The 21600-nt window shown below is 41.4% G+C and overlaps 1 protein-coding gene across 5 annotated transcripts in view; it reads left to right on the top strand.

The window, feature by feature from the left end:
- Positions 1–21291, top strand: part of otud7b (OTU deubiquitinase 7B) — a 28621-nt gene extending 7330 nt beyond the window's left edge. For 2 of the 5 annotated variants that reach the window (XM_020609699.1, XM_020609700.1), the window contains 11 exons: positions 8289–8521; positions 9603–9773; positions 9982–10212; positions 12265–12366; positions 12786–12913; positions 14219–14325; positions 14768–14895; positions 15273–15422; positions 16108–16225; positions 16997–17075; positions 18675–21291. In XM_020609699.1, the coding sequence (XP_020465355.1) occupies positions 8437–8521; positions 9603–9773; positions 9982–10212; positions 12265–12366; positions 12786–12913; positions 14219–14325; positions 14768–14895; positions 15273–15422; positions 16108–16225; positions 16997–17075; positions 18675–20165 (2790 nt within the window). In that variant the 5' untranslated portion in view covers positions 8289–8436 and the 3' untranslated portion in view covers positions 20166–21291. The remainder of the gene's footprint in view (positions 1–8288; positions 8522–9602; positions 9774–9981; positions 10213–12264; positions 12367–12785; positions 12914–14218; positions 14326–14767; positions 14896–15272; positions 15423–16107; positions 16226–16996; positions 17076–18674) is intronic. The other 3 variants (XM_020609703.1, XM_020609702.1, XM_020609701.1) reach the window with 3 other exon arrangements.
- The last annotated feature ends 309 nt before the right edge of the window (positions 21292–21600 follow it).

Genomic DNA, 21600 nt, shown 5'->3' with positions numbered 1-21600 from the left:
TATCGACTGTTTTGAACTCTGCATAGTGCACACTTTCTATGTTTAAACTGATTATGAGCAGATTATTTTTAGACTATCTGAAAGAGGAGGTTGCTCTAATTCTGGCAATTTAGAGATTAGGTGGTGAGTCTGTGTATACACTGGTGCTGTAGCTGTGCCTACCTGGATGTTGCTCTGGTTCAGATGCAATGGTGTCTAGTTGACATTCAGGGACAGTGCCCTTATAAATAATGCTAATCCTAGACCTAAACCACTCTATGAATTTCTTATTCCTTGTTTTGCATTGTTTATATAAACAGTTTTTAAGATTGGATTAACTTTATTGGGTTTCTGTGCAGTCTTAAAGTTCAAAGCTAATGCAAGAGGTTAGAACATGTTTTGGCCCTTTACACACTCCAAACAATAAAACTGAGGTCATATTCAGGATGTGCAAGTAGATCTTGTTTTCTTCACCTTATTCTGCCTTGAGCTCTCATGGAGCAAAAAGCTGGTTGCTGAGCTCACATGGATCAGGTTTGGATGTTTCTGAGCCAGCAAGCAGGGCAGGAGAGGCTGTGATAGGGAGGTTAGAGTTGGCACATTTTTGCGTGATGACTGGACAGGTTTTGAGCTGGACTAGATCCAATGACATGGCCTCTGGGGGTACAGGCGTGACTCTTTGACATCAGCTGTGTCTGCATTAAGACTGGTGTTGTCCTTGCACACAAGACGCTCGCATTCAGTGGTCGAGCCGTCGTCAGGTCAGGAATGTGCATGCTACACATTTCACACTGTGAAATGTGTAGCATGTGTAAAGTGTAAAATGTTACCTCTTGTAGTAATAATTATTTCCTGGCTTAAGGAATTTTCTGAAACATGCTTTGGTTTTGTTGTAGGGAAGCTTATCTTTTCCTACTTTTTGAATTCATGTTTGTTTATAAGTGCTCAGTTGTCTTGACACTTCGAACAGTGTAGGCCAAGGCAAGCGATGAAAGATTGGTTAGATTGTCCTTCCCAAATAAGGACATTAACTGTCATTGCTGCAACTACATCGGGATCTTTTTCTCCACTAAAGACAAAAAGCTTTCTTGGATTCACATGAAGTAGCATTTTTTAGCTAATGGACTTGAATGGGTCCACTAGTTCCTATAATTCTCAAGTCAATAACAGCTGTGTGGATGTTCTATTGTACTGCAGTCCAGTGGGCTTTATTGATTTTTCTCCAGTTACTGGCTTTTTACTAGATTTTCTATTGTCTGGGGAAATAGTCATACTCCAATTACCGTATTGATTTCTGTGATGTAAATCAATAGCAACAGAAAACATCAGTCCCCTCCCTCAGTACTAGTTAAACACACCTGCTCAGCTGAATGGGAGAATAAGTGGTGCAGCTGTAATGGCTAGCAGTGACAAGCTATCAGAAGCTTAAATTTTGTGATGTTTGCTCTTATTTAAAAGTGAATTTATGGTCTTTTTCTTTATAGTGAACATATGAGTTAAATGTATTTTATAAATGAATTTATTCTGAGTTTGAGAAAGAAAGAAGTGCAATGACTCATTTAGCTAAGCATAACCTCTCTCTGTAGCACGCTCGCTCAGCCAGAGGGGGTACTTATAATGCAATGCTTATCCTATGCTCTGGCTTTATGACAAGTCCAGTGAAAGTAATGTGCCTGCACTATTCATCTGATGCATCCAGTTGCCCTTGAAGATAAGTGATGTTGCAGAAAATGGCCAAATTGACTGAGATATCTTCTGGTTTTTCTTCACAGGCAGACATTTTTCCCTGCTGGACTGGGCATAATTATATGTGGTGTATTGTCAACACAACTACAGCACTGTCAGTAAAAAAGCTTTTCCAAGTGTAGAGCGATATTACACTGCCAAGCATGGATTTTGCATTTTTGAGTCTAAGACTGTAGAGTCCACTGATAAGAAGTCCTTTCTTTTTTTCCTACCAGTTTGCCGTTTATATGAAGTGGGACTGAAGCAGTTCATGTCAGTGCAGAAGCTGAGTGTAGGGCTTCCTCCATTCCTTAGCCAAGCAGTGCTCAGCCTCCTTCCCAGCTGTAGCTCTCATGTTATATAATAAGTCAGTGTAGGCTGACTGGGTTTAGTCAGTAACCAGATTAGAGCGCTCCACAGATAGACAGCTGAAGGACAGCCATCTCACCACACCTTTATTTTTCTTCCTCCTCTGGTTTCCTTCAGTAGTAAGATGTTTGCTGTGATTAATTGTTCATAGCAAACCCAGCCCTGTTTCTGGACCACTTACAAAAAACTGTCCGTTGACTCACTGAGGAGTAAATTAACAAGTGAACACTTCTTCTGAAATGTTTCTGCCCGTGTCTGTTGTTTAAGGACAATAAACTGCACCCATTGCAGACTTTATAAGCACTTGCTTAAACTGGAACCTCTGCCAACATAAGACTGACTGATGTTCACGTGCATCAATCATGGATATTTGCAGTATATCTCCAAATCGGACTGATGCAGGTTTTTGAGACTGGGAGTTAAAAAAGCAGTAGAATTTGCCTAACGTGTCTAAAGGGATCCTTTACATTTGTTTTTCAGAACTGTGACCAAGTGTAACATTTTGCTGGGGATGCAATTTGGGATTATTTTTATTACCAATTATTTTACTGATTATTTTCTTGATTATTATTGATCATTTCATAGGGCTGGATTAAAAGAAATTTCTTATTGATTGTAAATTTTTTATTTGAAGCATCAATTCTTAAAATCTCAAAATGGATCTTTGCATTTGCACCATTTTCTAGAAGGAATAGTGTATGTGCTAAACACTGTAGATTAAGTCTTTCATTGTAGAGCTGCATGATGTGGAAAAGAGTTATTACAGTGTGTACAAACAGGTTATTTTAAGTAATGCAGATGATAGCTGATCATCACTGCTGTGTCCAGAGGCTAAAGTGTTTTGTTCTCTCTCCCACCATCGCTGTGCACTGAGGCCACACTTATCTCTCCTGCTACAACTCCCACCAACCACATTGCCCTCCCCTGTTTGCTTACGTTGTCCTTTATCTCATTGCTCATATTTTGTTAGGCTAAGAGGGTGTGTTACATTCACTGAGATCACAGGAAACGTTTGTGTGATTGAACTGAAAATAGAACAACACATTTATAGACATGGACTTTCTTCATGTCCTAACTACTAAAGGGAGACCAAACAAGTCAACTGAAGTCTCACTGCAGACGATGTGGATAATAAAGTAATTCTGGGTCGTCGTTTAGTATATGTTCAGGTGTGGTGTACTCCTCTTGTTCTTTGACCTCGGCCCCTTTCTCTCTTTATTGTAAAGCAAAGCTCATGTTTCACTTGGTGAATGTAGCCTTAATGAGTCAAACACGAAATGGTGACTTTCGCTGTAGGCAACCCACTGCTCATGACCCTGTTTCTCTCTCATGGAGACCTTTACAGGCATGTGGAGATGCAGGCACAGCTTGCGATCTAAATGTTAATAAACTATCCAGAGTGAAACTGGATCCGAACCTGCATTCATTGATTTACAGTCACATATTGCAGGAGTGAAAAGGAACTGTAGTTTGTTGTTAGCTCAGTTGTTTCAATAGCTCAGGCACTTTAAAACTCTGTGTTTTTCCTCTAGTTGTGTGGCTAGATAAATCACCTGATGGATTTTTAAATTGGAAAATGTTTAAATTAGGCTTCATTTTATTGTCTTGTGATATTAATGTTTGGTTACTACTGCTCGTCTTCAGCATTGTAACAAGATGTAGTTTGTGGTGTTGTCATAACATAGGTCATGCTATACACTGAGGGACGCAAGGTCACCCAGTGTAGCATGACAAAGCAGACTAGTAGCTTTTACACATAGTAGGCTAAAGGCCGTGTGTTTCTTACCCTTTGTGGGTTATACATTTTATTGCCTGTTTCTCTCCTGATGTTCCTTATCTTGCTGTGAGGAGTTAGGAATGGCCTCACCCCAGGTCATTAACAACCCATTAGAATAACACTGCTAATCATGTCTGGGTTTTATAACAACCAGGACAATAACAACAGAAATGTTTCATACACATTCATACAATGAAAGTAGCTAAGAATGCTTCTTATAAAAAAAGACAGTGTTGAAAAAACCTGCACGTGAAGAGGTATAGCCTAGAATGTTTACAATAAAGAGTCAAAGGGGGAAATTAATCTAGAAATATTAAAGATAGAGTAGGAATGGCAGCAGTATAATTTGGTTTTGTGCTTAGTTCATTGAGCTTTTATGGTAGGTTGATAATCAGCCAGCAGTCAGACATGAGGAGGGTGATTCAGATGTCTGGAAACACGCTAGCTTTTTTGCAGATTATACAGTATCTAAAAATGTCTTGCTGGTGTCATACTGCTTGGTTATGTGGCTGTTTCACCATTTGGCCAGTGGATTTTTGTCTTTTATTCACGGATCAGTGTCATATTCAGAAATCTTTAGAAGTAATGTGCACAGCATCACCAGTGTGAGTGCGAATATTCCATACAAAGAGTGTAAAAATATTTTCTGCACAAATAATCAAACTGCTAACAAAACAGCCCTGCATCCCCAGTCTCAGCAGTGAATTGACCCTCTATGCCCACCGAGGGGCAGTGGCCTACAGTGACCTCCCCGTCTCCCCCAGTGATCCAGGCCATTCTCCTGGTCCTCAGCTCAGCACCCACGTTCTGAGAACCCCATGTTGGCAGCAGTGCTGTTTCTGATGGCCAGTAATCCACACAGGGTCTTTCTAGACTTTTGTGTGTGATCTCCACATTATTGCGGTTAGGCAGCCTTGACATTAGAGGTGAATGGCGACTTTACTGTCATTTGCACATACCTTATTGTCGGTAAAAAGCCATTTATGATCTTCAACTCCTGCAAGCAATGTGACAATAAAATCATAAGGTACAATATAGAAGCTCTATTACATTGTCATAGTAACATTCTGACACATATAACCAAATTTTGTTTGCATACGCGCCGCCATCATGGGCAACTTGGGGGGGTTCAGTGTCTTGCCCAAGGACACTTCGACATGTGGACTGCAGGCACCGAGATTCGAACCCTCAACCTTCCGGTTGGGAGACGACTGTCGCCTGAGCTATGAGAATAAAAATGCATCAGGTCATTCTGGTACTAAAATGTTGTTCCTGGTTCATGTTTTGCAACAGCACAGTTCCCAATAGCTCTTGTAGTGTGTCACCTAACATTGCTGCAGCTGATGCTCATTTTTATCAATTCATCTGTCACTTACTTTACCAATGAATTGTTTAATCCTTTTATCTGGAACATATAATTTACCCAAGTTGACTTTTTTTTTTAATTTTTTTTTTATACCAACAGTCCAAGATCCAAAGATACTCAGATTACTGTCATGTACAAGAAATATGCAAAGAAAAGCATCCTATCTTCACATTCGATCAGCTGGGACCAGCAAATCTTTGTAATTTATTCTTAAAATAGCATTAAATTGATCATTTGATTAGCAAAATTACTGATGATTCATCTAACTAATCATTGCAGCTACAGTCCCATACAGTTTATATATGCACTGTAACAGAGGACAAAGTAGTTACTGCCGTGATAACTTTATGTGAAATCCAGCCTTAGAGGAACGTAAACTGTTGTGCAGCATGTTATGTGTTTTGGGACGATGGAGAGTCAGATAAAAAAACGGCACTTCATGGACTGGTTTCTACTACGTCTTGTACCTATAGCAACATGCTCACTCCTGTCTGTCGCAGCCTGTCTGTTTTTTTTTTTTTGTTTTTTTTTTTTATGCAGCGCTGTTTTCAGCCAGAACACAGTCAGAATGGGGTCTAAGTCTATCTTGATACCCTGTGGTTTTAAATGGTTAACTGCCTCAGTCCCACATCTCCAGGTCCGTGCGTATATCATTCGATCTGAGCCTAACAGAACCGGCAGACTGCAAAAATGCCAGGAGACCCTGCAGGGGAGGGTGCTGAATGCCTGAGTTTGCTCTAGAATGCTCTAGAAATACTCTGCTGGCTGAGAAAGGCCTTTTGTACTGAAGTCTCTTCCTACTCTGCATGCCTGTGTGGCTTTTAATAATGATGGAGAAACTGAGGGAGGTAGGGAGTGAACAATGGCGAGGTGTAAAGAGGAGTATACTTATGACTCATCAGGCGCCGTGGAAAAGGGTTCACTGAGTCAGAGATGAGGCAGGAACACTGGTGGTGGATGAGCCATAGGATGCATGGGAATACATGACTATAGGTAGATAAAAATAAAAAATAAAAAAGTCAAAACTGGCATTAGGTCATTTCTGAACTTCATGGCAACATAATGACTGGACAGTTTTACAATTGTGCACAGCAATATTGAAATTAAAATACAGCATTGCCATTATTCATGTCCTCACTACATGTTGGAGGCTTTATCTAAATCAGTGTTGTCAGACCGCAGCTAATTTTAATTATTGACTGAGCTACTGATTCTCTTCTCAGTTATTTTATTTTCCATTTGTTTATAAAATGTCAAAATAGTGAAAAATAAAAACGCCTGTTAAATATTCCAGAGCCCAAAGTGACATATTCAAATGTCAAAAACCCAAATGTCAAACCATGCTTTTAGTTTTGCGGCCCTGATAAAAGTTGTCATTTGTTTTTAGCTGTCAGTTGTTGATCAGTAGCATCTGTCATTTACCAGAATATTGAAATAATATAAATGATACTATCCCAGCAAGGTGTTGTGGAATGAAAACGGCTAGTATCTGTCTGAGTGTGGTTTGCTCAGAATATCCTTCCTGGTAAAAATAAAAGCTTTTAGCTGTGGCTTGGCCCCTGAAGTACATCTTGTTAGCCAGGGCTATTTTATTCATGCCTTTTGTCTGACTGTACATTGATTGTTGCATCCTTTGTGTCCACAGCCCATTGATGCTGACTCGTTTTGTTTTTCTCAGCCTTGGTAATATTACTACATTGATTTTGGTGCCCAGTCATGTGGCTCTTTAGGATCCGTTATTGAAATTTGAAGAACAAAATTATCAAATTGATTTCAAGAAGGCATCCTCTTTCCTAATATCAAACTGCCAAAACAAATGGGATTTTAAAATGTACAGCGCTGAGCTCTGCTTACTTACCTGCACCATTTGAAATGTGTAATTTTTGTATACTTTTATCTAAATCATGACATGAATAAAAATCCCACTTGTCAAACAGAAAGACAAATATTGGTATTTAGTATCAGTACTGTGATATGATTCGCCAACCGATTCGGATTGAAAGCAGACTTTATCTCGGCTGTTTGCTTCACACAAATGTTTTGCTTTCTCTGACACATGGTTTTAGTAGGTAGGTGGGGCTTTATTGATCCCGCAATGGGGAAATTCCTGTGTTCCAGCAGCAATAGAGAGCAGCAACAAAACACCATAAGAACAAACACCACACACATATCTTGAGATACAAGTTCCAAAATACCTAAAACCAGACAGAATATAGTTTTTGAGAGACAATTAAGAACAAGAATGATCCCCCCACAGTTAATCCCTAAGAGCAAATCAAAATACCTAAGAACCAGACAAGATGTAGTATTTGAGAGAGATCAAGAAATCAAGGACAAGAATATTGCTCCCATAATTAATCCTGCAATAGGGGAAATACCTGTATTTCAACCACAAGGATCTCTGAAAAACTACTCAAAAATACCTAAAACAAGACAATATAAAGTATTCAAGAGAAATCAAGAACAAGACTTTACATATACAGTATGTGCATATTTACAATGCATTTTTACCCCCAGAATTTGAGTATTGCACCTCAGTTGACTATTGCATAGTACAAGGTTGAGGGTTCTAATCTCGGTGCCGGCAGTCCACGTGTCGAAGTGTCCTTGGGCAAGACACTAGAACCCCCAGCCCCCCAGAGCCATGTCTCTTTCTGTCCCTGCCCGTGCTACCTCCTGCCCAACCCACAACAGCGTAAAAAACTGCAGATGCCACCACAGAATCATAAGATGTCTGAACTTGGACTGCAGTCACACAGTGACACCACCCACATGATACATTGTCATTGACTTTTATTAGATTTCATTGCAAATTTGAGTAAACACTTTTGTGAAACCTGCTCCTTTTGTGTGCTGTTGTCACGGATGGGACAAGTGACTGCAAAGGTATCAGGTTCGAAAGCAGCAACAGGTTTGAATTTTAAAAGGGTTAAGCAGGGTTCATCAGTGTGATTCTCATTCACTGTTGTAAACATTCAAGCTTTAACCCTCCATTCATCTCTTAATAGCTGTTGCTTATCTTTCTGGAAACCTGTACATTTAATCTTTTTTCCGTCTGTGTTCTCTGTTCAGGTGTGGCTGGTAGAGTAAAAGGTAGAGGGCTGCTCCTCCTCACCACCGCCACCATTTTCCTTCCTGTCCTGTCGGGCAGAGCAGAGTCCGTGTTTGTGTTTCTTTATTCTGCCTGGACGCAACCCACCAACTTCAAATTCATGATCACATGACTGTGGATATGGACACGGTCCTGTCCGATTTTGTCCGTTCCACTGGAGCTGAACCAGGACTGGCCAGAGATCTACTAGAGGGTGAGTTGTCGTGTGTTTAATTAGACCACTGGTCTGGAAAATATGAAAGTGCATTTACATTTACAAAAAAATTGGAGGAGCTTATCTCATAATTATGACATCTTTTTCTCATAGTTATGACATAATGAAGATATTGGAATGCTTTGGAACTTGGCTGAAAATCATCAGGTTTTAACGAACTATTTAGTATTAAAATAATTCAGTGATAGGTGTGAGTACATCCAATAATGAATAGCAAAAATGAACTTTTAATGCCCAGTTCGGCATACTTGGTGTTCCCAAACATAAACAAATGCAGACTACAAATGGGCCTCAAAGTTGCTGCATACAGTGCAGCTCGCTGTACTGATCAGGAAATGGAAAGCTTTAGAACCTGCTTGAGAAATATTGGGTTTTTAAGTTTTCTACATGATAGTTACCCACGACAGTGCAAACTAAACTGCGCACAATAAATGGAGTAGTGGTGAATGTCAAGTCCAGATTGTTTTCATGTATCATTCCTAATCACATCCAGTTTAAACCTAAAGAACAAATTAGTTATGTTTTTGCCAAACATATTCAATTCAGTTACACTTTGATCTTTTTATCTTTTAATTTAATCTTTGATAATTCCACTCCTTATACACGAATGCTAAAGAGAGAAGGGGCGGGGGGTGATAGGTTATGCGAAGCCGACAGCTGGTGATATTACAAGCTGCAGCCAAACTGACTGCTCTCAGTCAGTGCTTCTGGCTTGTTACTGGTAATTAGGCTGTCCTACACTCACAGAAGGAAGTTATGGCTGAAGTCAACCGAGCTCTTGTTGCCTAGCAGCAACACAGGTTGCAGATAAGAATATGTGTTAAAAATGTAATGCAGCGCATTGAACAGCAGCAAGCCAGCGAGCTGTGACGTGCTCCAAATTCTGATATTTACTAAAGTGAAAGAATGCGCCAGTGGCCTTTACATAAGATAAGACAGCCTATGGGTATACCAGCCTGTAAATATTTAAACTCAGTAAAAAGTGTCATTTGCTTGACATAGAAACATGATTTGGGTTATCATTCTGGACCACTTGGCTCCTATCCCCCTCTCTCTCTAGGGAAGAACTGGGATTTCAGTGCTGCACTCAGTGACTTTGAGCAGCTGAGACAGGTGCATGCTGGGAACCTGGCATACTCATTCAGAGAGGAGAGGACATATCTACCTCCTGAAAAGGAGATGGCCAGGGTAGGGCGACCTGTACTCCACCGCCAAGATGAGGTGGTACAAGGTGAGGCTGCAGCAAGTGAAATGCTTTTATGTTACGTAGCCTAATTTGACTGGTAGATATACAGAAGTTTTAAAGCACTGGGCTCACTTGGTCAAGTAACTTGAGAACACGCTAATGAATGTCTCTTCAGAGTTTGCAAGTACCAAGAATTATCTCAAAAAATTATAAATATCGTCTTTTCTTCTCCTCGTCTGCCACTGTCTTTTAGCAGCCACAGAGAAGCGCTTGTCGCGGGGAATTTCCCACGCTAGTTCAATCATTGTGTCCCTGGCTCGCTCACACGTCTCAAGCACTGGTGGTAGCAGCAGTGAGCCACTTCTGGATACGCCCCTGTGCACTTTCCAACTACCAGACCTCACCTTGTACCGGGATGACTTCCGTGGTTTCATTGAGAGGGATCTTATTGAGCAGTCAATGATGGTGGCCTTGGAGCATGCTGGTGAGATCAACTGAACATCGGTGCACATAAATTCAGGGCTTTGCACATATGGGTTGCTGGTTAATATTAAGCAGTTTTCAGTTAAATGGCATCATACACCTTCTCTGTGTGTCTGGTTAAATAGCTATTAAATTTACAGTGGGATCTAAAAATACAGTCTACAACCAAGCAACATCATTCATTCTGCTCCAACACAGCTTATCACCACAATATTGAATGGTCACAAATCAAATCATGCTGCAGATTGCTTTTAGTACACTCCAGTTCTGCATAAGATATGCACAACAGAGGAAAACATTGACGTTTCCACAAAACAGATAATCATGTTGATGCACATACATGTGATCATTTCAGTCATTTTGATAAACTCATTCAATGCCGATATGAAACAGTGCACGTACACACATACATACATACATACATACATACAAGACTTTCAGAAAATCAGCTGACTTGAATCTTAGCGATGACTTCCACCACATTAACATCAGTATTAACATATTTCTGAGCATTTAAAAATCAATAAATGTCAGCTGCATATGATGCAATAGTTGAATTGTGAACTGTTTACATTGATAATATATAAATGTCGGGCTACCTTATGGAATTATTGGGCTAATGAGACAGGCAGCACATTTGCATTTCTGTTGAAACAATGCTCTTATAGGCATTTTTTTCTTCTGAGACATGGTTATAGCCTAGTTTACCAACAAGTTTAAGCTTCTCCAGTCAGTTAACCACAGTGCATGTTGTTACTGCGCATTTGATGTGTGCCAGCATGCACTGCTAACGATTCCTCTTCAGATGAGTGCATGTTGCAGAAACAGTATTTAAACAGATGAATATTGCACTCTAACAGAGATGGGCAAACTCACATAACATTATGCAAAACCTGTCACATCGTCACAGCAGTCTTTTCTCTTGTAGTAGACCATGATGCTTGGAAACACTTCTAATAAAGTACATATCTCACCTTTATGTATGTGTCTTGTCCTAGTGGGTTTTGTTGTCCTTTTTCCCCTCATTCTGCAATTTACTAAATAGATCCAACCTTAATGTACATCCATGCATCGGAAAGTGTCACCACTGAAGTGGGTATTTCATGGTCCCAGTATTGTGTCTGCTGGCTCACTGTCACACTGCCGTGTCTTACTGAGGTGCTTGAATATAATGCAGCCACCGTTAAGGTTTTTAGTAACACCTGTACTTTTCCTCCTGAAATATGATCAATGTGTACACATTCCCATGGTGTCAAATACTAACAGGACCTTTTGCTTCTCACTCTGATGCTAAAGGGTGCCTTTGGCTTTGGCATCCGTATAAGACACTCAGGGTTTTCATTATAGTTAGACACAAAAACTACATGGTTATGTTTAGGAAAGCATCCTGGCTTGGGTTAAAACACTGTGATTAAAAAAAAAAAACACACCAGACATGAGCTCCTCTCTCCTGTAGGAAAGTTTTGTTTGACCCATCTTTCACCCCAGCCATCTCCTAGCCCAGACTTACTTCCTTTTCATGCTATGAACTCTTGATCTGGATGTCAAATACCAACACAAGTGGATACACTATTGAAAATCCTGTGCATCTCCTATGGACACTATAGACAGCCTTATGAGACACTAAAGGTACTCAACATATTGCCAGTATTTGATGGCCCGGGAATGATGTGGTATGATAACTGTTCTGCTGTGATAAAGACCCATATTCCTCAACCCAAAATAAAGTCAGTGTGTGCAACAGTCAGCTGCAATATATTCAGAAGTGTTCCTACTAATCTGCACCCCTCATGTATGGAAATTAGAAATGCCACCTTTTTATCTGTGATCTTAGTAATAAACATAAAATTTTATTTCCACCAATGTCTGCAAAAACTGAACATTCTAACATTTGGTGAATGATGGCAAAGCTGGAGTATGCTGTTTGTAACTGAAGAGATTAACTTCAAAACAAGACAAAGATCATGTTGATACAGTATGATTATCTGTTTGGGAAGTACTTAAAATATTTTTAATGCAAACAGGTGAGTTTAGTTTTCCTGTGCACCTGCAGGGCGACTGAACTGGTGGACGAAAGTTGTTCCAAACTGTCAGAACCTGCTGCCTCTAGCAACAAGCGGTGATGGAAACTGCCTGCTACACGCAGCCTCACTTGGTGAGTGTCATAGACCCTTCAAACAAGACTCCAGTACTGTGCAGATTCACACTCACCTACACATAAACTTTAAAAGAGCTTTGTGGTTAGCCTAAACGTAACTGTATTTTACAGTGATGCGTTAGACATTCACTTGTGTGGCCCACTTAGGAGCCATAGTAGAGAATATTAATAATGCTTTAATTAATGTGCAGGTGTTGTTTCAGACTCTGGAATGCATATACAGTACTGGTTAGTAGATGTGAAAGTAATATTCATGCCTAAACGTTTTCCTTCGTAAGATATAGGAATGCTGAAATACAAAAAAAATCCCCTGAAATGCCTGCTGCTCATTATTTTATCAATTACAGCACCTTTTTTTTTTTTTTTTTTTTTTTTGGAATACATGTCATATGTCCTGGTTTGGTTCGTTGGCACAGGTATGTGGGGCTTTCATGACCGGGACTTGATGCTGCGGAAGTCCCTGTATGCGCTGATGGATCACGGGTTGGAGAGAGAGGCGCTGAAGCGCAGGTGGAGGTGGCAGCAGACCCAGCAGAACAAAGAGGTTTGTTATCTTTGTAACTCTGTGATGACTGTAAGAGGGCAACAGTAGCCTAAATCACAGAGAAGTTTTGTGAGCTTTTGATCTGAATAAAGGCCTTTGCATGCTTCCTATGGCGGACAGTGCATGTCAGCCTGCAGCAGCTTTCACGTATGGAGCACATTTGAAATGTCAAACACACACTGCTGACTGCTGTTGATTAAGTTTCTGTGTTCCTTGTAGTTCCTTGGCAACAGGAAACGACACCAGAGACAGGCAGGAAAGCAACAGGACACAAAGCTTTGCTCAGTATTGACTGTTCTCCAGTAAATATCTAGAATAATCCTAGCCAAGATGTATGTAGATTTACTTGCTAGTTTTTTGCACCATGCCCATAGTAATTCTGTAGCAGTACCGCAAATATTTCTACTAATAATCTAGATTTAGCTGCAGGTATTTTTGAACATCATGGACCAGATGTATGAATTCATTATTGTAATATGCATTAAAACAGATTTCTTTAAAGCACAGTGCCAATTGCTGTACCATTAAACATAAAAGTGTGTAAACACATATAGGTACTACAGCTGCTATAACAAACATTTTTAAAATTTTGGACTGCAGGTTGAACATAATCTTAATTTTCACTGGGTATTCATTGTCTTTAAAAGCTGCTGGTCACTTTGACAAGATGCTGATAATCAAATGCAAACGGGGTTTAAGATAGTTTTATCACTACCCTACTGTTATTATTGTCAGTTATTCTTTATCAAAACCCAAAAATGAGTTCACTGTACTTTACTATCCAACATTGTAAAAAGACACACAAAAAAAAAGAGTTTCAGAGCCTTTTTACAGAAGCGTGACAGCACACTAAGCATGTTATATAAAATGGACACCCACAGAGAAGCCGCACAAATCGCATGCCAAGTGTTCACCCGTTCTTCAGCAGCTACGTCTGAGGTGTTCTTAAGTCACTTAAACAAAAATTGCTCTCGTGGAGCCGCTTGGTGGTCTGCGGTCGAGGACTGCAGCTGCACTGAGAAGCTTTCTTATATAAATGTACTGTAGCTGAATCAGGAATTGGATTCTGAGGGAAAAAACCATGTCAGCCAGTTCCTTCTGTCCATATATGGAGGTTAAAAACACCATATTGATGAGGGTTCTGTTGTTACTGTGTGAACAACATAGGGCATTGTCAGTTGTCAGTGTGCAGCCTTGTAGTAAGACGCCATAATGTCAGTGCATGGTTTTGTAACATTTGACACTCCCTCTCTAAAAAGTGTGTGTGTGTGTGTGCGTCTGCATGTGCCCTTCCTTTCTCTTCAGTCTGGTCTGGTGTACACGGAGGAGGAGTGGCAGAAAGAGTGGAATGAACTGTTGAAGCTGGCCTCCAGCGAGCCAAGAATACACTACAGCACCAACGGCACCAACGGGTGAGATCTGGCTCAGACAATGCAGGGGCTGTTAACCCACCACACACTTAATCACACTCATGTTTTTATTCATGAACTAACAACTGCGCTCACAATCAGATCTGAGTGGCTGGCCCTCATTTTAGTCCATCTGCTATTTATTGTAGGAAACATAAGTTCAGTGGGTTAGATTTACTGCCAGAGCTTTTAAATGAAAACTTTGAAGGCTTTAATGTATTTTTAAAAATTAGTTTTTTCATTAATTAATTTCACCCTCATATGTAAATTTTTTTGTGGCCCACCAAAAGGTTTGCATTCCACATTTTTGTGTTATCACTCATAAGGAATCCATTAAAAAGACATTGTATGGATTTTTTAAAACTTAAATGATCTCTTGATTTGCAACCTTGGGAACAATTGTGTCTTTGCTAACCAAAAGCTGTGCTGATGCTGTTCCTTTAAGGGCGGAGTCCTCAGACGAACCAGTGTATGAGAGTTTAGAGGAGTTTCATGTCTTCGTCCTGGCTCATGTCCTGAGAAGGCCTATAGTGGTGGTGGCTGACACCATGCTGAGGGACTCTGGAGGAGAGGGTAAATGTTGCTGCATCTTGTTCTGTGTTACCATATTTCATCATAGAATTAATCTTCATTGTAGATGGATTAGATTTGTCAGTTACAGAATTTACAATTGGCAAAACAATGTCTGATGTCTTACCTGGGTTGTCCTGATGAAGTGAACACCACCCATCTGATATCTCAGGCAGGTTAAAAGAAACAACCGCTGCCAGATACTGTGTTGTTCAAAGTAGATATAAACAAATCTCCAACTAGTGAAATATGGCTCTGATGTATTGATAGTAGTAAAAGCCCATTTTTATGTATGCCTCAAAACCTGGGAGCAGTACTGAGACTGTGACAGTGCTGAGATTGCTTTTCAGATGTTTACAGTCCTTGTGACTCTTCCCTAGCCTTTGCTCCCATCCCGTTCGGAGGCATATACCTACCACTGGAAGTGCCAGCTGCCAAGTGCCATCGCTCGCCCCTGGTGCTGGCGTACGACCAGGCACACTTTTCTGCCCTGGTCTCTATGGAGCAGAAGGACGGCTCCAAAGAGCAAGGTAGTGCTCTACATCTTTCGTATTTATTACCGTGTCACTGTATCTTTTTCTTTTTGGCAGCGTCTGGTAAGCCACTGACAGTTTAAGCCCTAAAATATACTACATCGATCATGCATGTAGCACTTCCACATAAAATCTTCCTTAGTAGTTTGGTTGAAAAATAAGCCCCTAAATCATTTACAAGGTTTAGAGCCAGAGTTTTCTAGTAAGTACCATGGCCCACTTTCTCATTTTTTTCTTGCTTGTTGGGTCTTTTTTAAAGACTGATTTTAGTCGTTTATTTAAGAATGATGACTAATTACCATTGGACTTAGGAGGATATCAGTGGTCTCTGAATCTCAGCACTAAATAAGCAGACACACAGTGTTCAAACTGAATGATGCTGGGAATTGAGGTTTTTATCAAGAGCTATATTAAGTGAGAGTGAATTGGATTTAATAAGTACTGCTTCAGTTATGTAATAAACTGAATACTTGTGCTCATGCTGATGTTTGTGCATTAAAATTTTATCCTTGAAGTTTAAAAGTATGTGATTGGACCATCCAAAAACAATATTGATCAGACCCAGAAGGCTAAATGTTCAAATAGAAAGTAAAAGAATTGACTGCACTTAGAAGCCCAAAGTGCCAGACAAAAGGATTCTGTCATTTGTCTAAAAGTGCTTTTGTATTCCCATCTCTACCAGCAGTTGTGATACCTCTCACTGACTCAGAGCACAAAATGCTGCCTCTGCACTTTGCTGTGGATCCGGGAAAAGACTGGGAGTGGGGCAAAGATGACACAGACAATGTGATGCTGGCAAGGTAAAAAAAAGAATCTCACACATTTACATCTAGTTCTTTTTGTTGGGTTAAATGTGTTGAAGTGCTTTTTGCAAACTCATTCATCACAAGTGCTGACACTGGGTCACCAAGGATACAGATTAAAAATGAGAGCGGCACATTTTCACTTGCATGTGATAGCAGTGCCTTTAGGACTGAGTGTCAGTGTGCAGGGATTGACCCCTGACTCCAGATTAGTGACACTCACTGCCAGTAACAATAAGATTATCTCTAAACACTTTCTGTGAATGGAGCAGGGGAAAAAGCACCAAAATAGCAGCTCTGTAAAAACAGCCCTCCACCTTAATAACGTCAGTTGATGACACTGTGGAGGCCTTAATTAGGTGAAATGACAGATGGAGATGATATTACAGGAGTGGTTGTTAACATTGTTTGGGAAAAGTCATTGAGTTAAAAGGCTAATACAGGAACCTTTTAATACATTTACTGTACCATTCAGAGCCACTGTTGTTGTTAAGCAGCAGGGTGGAACTCTGCCATTCATTTTATCTATCAGTTCACATTAAAGAAGACGACCAACAGTATATGGTTTATCTAGTTAGCAGCCTTTCCTGTTATCCCAGAGGACAGCTTGGTTTATTTATTACTTAGGACTGCATATGTCCTGTTGCCAAGATGTCTAATGATAAGAATACTGTTATATTTTAATAAAACAACATCAGCTACCTACTGGTCTGATGGTCTCCTCTCACTGAACTTTGACTTGTCTTTCTCTCTCTCTTTTTATTCCAGTGTGGCTCTTTCTTTGGAGGCCAAGCTTCAGATGATGCACAGCTACATGACAGTCACCTGGCTGCCCCTGCCCTGTGAGGTAAAAATCAAAGTCCAAGCATCCATCCCCAGTGATGTTTGCTCCTCTACAGCAGGGAGGCTTTTAAAACCAGATCAGACATTATTGGACATCCTGTTTTGGCCCATGTTTGTTTTGCAGTGACAAACAACTTAAACCACAGATAAGAGGTGGTGAGTTATTTTTCAATTAAACATGAAGGCTGGGTGAGTATTCCATAGAGTCCTTCGGTGTTTTACCACCTTGTTTGTGGTTGGTGTTAATTTCTCACACTCATTATATACAAGGACAATTTTCTCTTTTCCATCAGAGCAGCAGTCCTCTGACTGCTGTACAAACGGTATGTGAAAACAAACTGCACTGGGCCATTCAGGTCATAAAGTCACACCACTCAAACACTCTGACAAAGGCCCTTTCATGTTCACCATTCTAATACCAGCGAGCTTGGAGGGACAAGTTCACAGCAGTTTTATGGTTAAGCTGCAGGGACCTGTGGCAGTAGGAATCCCTCAATTAAAATGTGATTTAAGGGGATTGTTGTTTTGCAGTGCTACCACAGGAGAGCTTTGTGATCGCTGAATAGCCGCTGCTTATTTGAGTTCTGCATCACTATAGCTGCGTTTCCACTGTCAGAGTCTAACGAGCGATGCATCCTGCGCTCCCCTTAACAGCCACCCAGCATAACCACACAGGTTGATGCAGACTGTCTTGCATGAGGAGCTGTGCTTCTCTCTCACACACATACACGGGAGAGCGGAGGCTGTGAAGGATCACTCCCATTGTTTTCCACACAGAGACTTTACTTGGGCGGGTCACCTGGGTATATTAACAGCCGCCCAAGTACATTTGTCCACCGCTTTTTATTACTTTATATCTGAGAGAACTATGCAGTCCATGATTGATTAACTAGAGAATAATTTCCCCGGCAATGCTGTCAATTGTAGAGATGCAGTTCTTCTAAGAAGTTATTAGCAAGCTGGTAAGGCTAGGTAAGCTAACATTACAGCTGTTACTGAGCTTAATACGCCGTGTATAGCATGGATGTATGGGTAAAGTTGATGCTAATTCTTAAACTCTGACACTGAATGTTTGCTCCCTAAGTCCAGAGGAATACTGAAAAACACACATATGAAAGCTGATCAGTTTGACCAACACGATAAGCTATATAATAAATTTTCTTGAGAATTTTCAGGCTACCTCCACAGATTTACCTCCCAGAACACACCTCCAAAGCAGGCCATGGAAACAAATGCAGAACCCTGATGAATATCACGTAGCTCGACATGTTTCGGTAGCTTCATATAATGGAAAAACCCCATTATTTTTATTTTACAGCTTCCTTGTTGTGTTTGTAGATATAAAAGGCACCTGGAAACTGACTCACTGTTCTGCATGGTCTGCCAAAACACAACTCTGACTCACTTTTTTCAAATTCTCGCTGTCTTAATTTTTTTTCCCTTTACCTGTGGGGGTATGTGCTTGTATTGTACTGAAGTTGTCTTTCTGTATTTTAGGATTTCTAGGCAATAAAACTGAGCCCAGCTAGTTTGGGCTTCATGTTCATTTTTCATACACATCTAAAGTATTTTCACCAGCTTGTTTTCTTCCTTTATCTTGTAGCAAGCCCCTCTGGCCCAGCCCGAGTCTCCCACAGCATCAGCAGGAGAGGATGCACGCACGCCCCCTGATTCAGGAGAGTCAGACAAGGAGTCAGTCAGCAGCAGCTCTAATGGCAACGGTGACACAACCACAGCATCCACTATCAATGGTGGTGGGTTCTTGGCTAAGAACAGCTCCTCTTCCTCATCTAGTTCCTGTAGCACTGGATCTGCAGGGGTAGGTACAGGAACAGCACTGAAGGAAAAAAGCAAGAAGGAAAAGGACAAGGATAAAGACAAGAAGAGGGCAGACACTGTGGCCAATAAGCTTGGCAGTTTTGGCAAGAGCCTGGGCAGCAAGCTGAGGAAGAATGTGGGCGGATTGATGACAGGAAAGAACGCTGGAGCTGGAGGTGCCAAGCACGAGGGTGGGGAGAAGAAGAAGGGCTCATTCAGGGGCAGGATGGGCAGCAAGGATAGCTCGCCTTCAGCCCACGCCTCCGAGGATTCTGGGAAAGGCTCACCCTCCTCAGGTAGTGAGCGTCTCAACGGAACAGGAAGCAGTATGAGCAGCAGTGGTGGGAGCAGTACTGAGAGCGAGACATACAAGTACAGCGCAGATGTCAAGGTCAGCCTTGGCATCCTGCGAGCTGCCATGCAAGGTGAGAGGAAGTTCATCTTTGCCAGCCTTCTCACTACCAGCAACCGGCAGCCCTTCCAGGAGGAGATGATCCAGCACTACCTGGCTGACGCAGAGGAGCGCTTCAGGGCTGAGCAAGAACAACAGCGTCGTGATGCAGAAAGGAAGGCTGCCACTAATGGCATCCAGCCACCTAGGAAGGAGGTGGTTGGCGGAACAGAGCTGAGTTACCAGCCTTACGAGGCCAAAGAGGAGCTGTCAGAGAACTCGCCACCTTCCTTCCCCCACCTAAAGTCTTCTCCTTTGAGCCCCTCCATGTACTCTGGTGTTGTGCCCATCCCTCGGCCGTCCTTCATAGATCAGTCTTCTGCTGCAGTACCCCTCACCCAGCAACTTCATATGCACAGTTACATGGATACTAGGCGCCAGCTAGCTGGTGGCACCCCGGTAGCCACCTATCCCGGCCTTCCCTCATATGCCACTCTTCCCCGATACTGCCCTACAACGCAGGGTCCCTTACCCCCCCAGTACAATAGCTCACAAGGACCCTCCTCCCTGAGTCCTTCTCGACTCATACCCTCATACCCCCCTGAGTTCGACCCCCCAGACTATCCTGGGTCTGAACTCACGTGTGGGAGTTACACCAATGGCTTCCGGGACATGCGCTCCAACCTAGACTCTCGGAGCGGGCAACCACCAGTCAGACACTATTCGCTGGGCAGCGCAGGAGGTTTGACCAGCCTGCAGTCCAGCCGCTGTCGGACACCTAGCTGCACCTACTACGGACACCCCGAGACGGGCAACTACTGCTCCTACTGCTACAGGGAAGAGCTGAAGAAGAGGGAGACAGAGCCAAACATTCACAGGTTCTGAATGGACCGTGCTATGGTTTGAATTTGATGAGTGGCCTTTTCAGATTAAAAAAAAAAACGGCTGGGGCGGATCATCCTCTGACTGGACAAGAGAAAGGCAACCAGCTCTTCTCCTCCTTTTTTTTTTTTATTTTTATTTTTTTAGCTGTGTCACTTCCTGTTGAACAACATCTGAACGTGACAGTCTACAGAATAAACAGGGTGGTTTCTGACTGCTGAGGTCACATGATAGACCATAGAATAATAGACCATAGAATAAACTAACTGCACTTCTGTTACTTTTTGCTGTGGCCCCAATGCAGGTGTTGTGTATCTGTGTGTGTGTGTGCGTGCACACACAGGCTCTCCTCCTTTATTGGAGTTTAATGCCTTGCTACCGTCTCCTTCTAGTGGAGAGAATGTATATGGCAGGCACCACACACGACACTCATGAGTACACATTTAGCACATGCACACAAACACTAAGTCAGACACACTACTACACTTAGTAATACAAGCACAACAAGTGGCTCCACTTCAGCTGTGGTCTGTGGACTGTTTCATTTTTAGGGACGTCACATTCGGTTACAGTGATTTCAGTGTTATACAGATTTTACACTACTGTTACTAGGTTCTTGCATTATATATGCATTGGGAAACAGCAGAGTTAATTCTCGTCACATGGCTCTTTCGTTGGTCGCCGTTTGCGTAATGCAAATTGAAACGGTGCTAATGGTTTAACCGTTCTGTCGTCTGCTGTGGTGCTAATGTTCCAGAATGCAAACACACAAATGTCCATGATTTTAATACATGTGCTCTGCACTGTTGGTATTAAATTTCTGGCAAAACCATTATCACTTAAAAATTCTACATTTTTGTTCAGTTCAGATATCTATACATTTGGTTATGGAGATGTCAACCTGATCAACCAGGCATTGTAGAACAAAGCCGAGATGGCACCATGGGACTATGGTAAGATAATGTTCCAGAGTATTTCACTTGTTTGTTTGAATATTTCTCTCTCTTAGTTGGGTCTTCCTCTTTCTGTAACAATAATTGTTTGGCATTAGATCATTGTGGATGCAATACTGCACACAACAAAAGTCCCATCCAGCACAGCCGGTTTTGCAGATACAGTACCTGCCACATGCATATCATGCCATTAAAACACTAAACATATTTTTGTGTATCTCACACAGGTTAGTTTCTCTGTAGAGTAAATTAACAGATCTGTTGTTAAACAACATAAACTTGCTCTAAAGCAGTAAAGATGTCTGCAGTTGTCAGTTGTCCCATTTTTCTGTTCGCATGATGCAAACTGATGCATGCACTCCTGTTGGATGTTGATACTCAGTAGCATACACATTGTAATGAAATGAAAGTTATGGTTCTGAAAGTCCCTGTTTTGGTGTTTAAGGAGTGTGTTTTACACAAAAGGTTAACTTTGAAGTCAATCC

This window comes from Monopterus albus, unplaced genomic scaffold, assembly GCF_001952655.1.
Source record: "Monopterus albus unplaced genomic scaffold, M_albus_1.0 scaffold101.1, whole genome shotgun sequence".
NCBI lineage: Eukaryota > Metazoa > Chordata > Actinopteri > Synbranchiformes > Synbranchidae > Monopterus > Monopterus albus.
The sequence above is the reverse complement of the archived record's forward strand: the minus strand, read 5'-3'. Positions and strand labels throughout refer to the sequence as shown.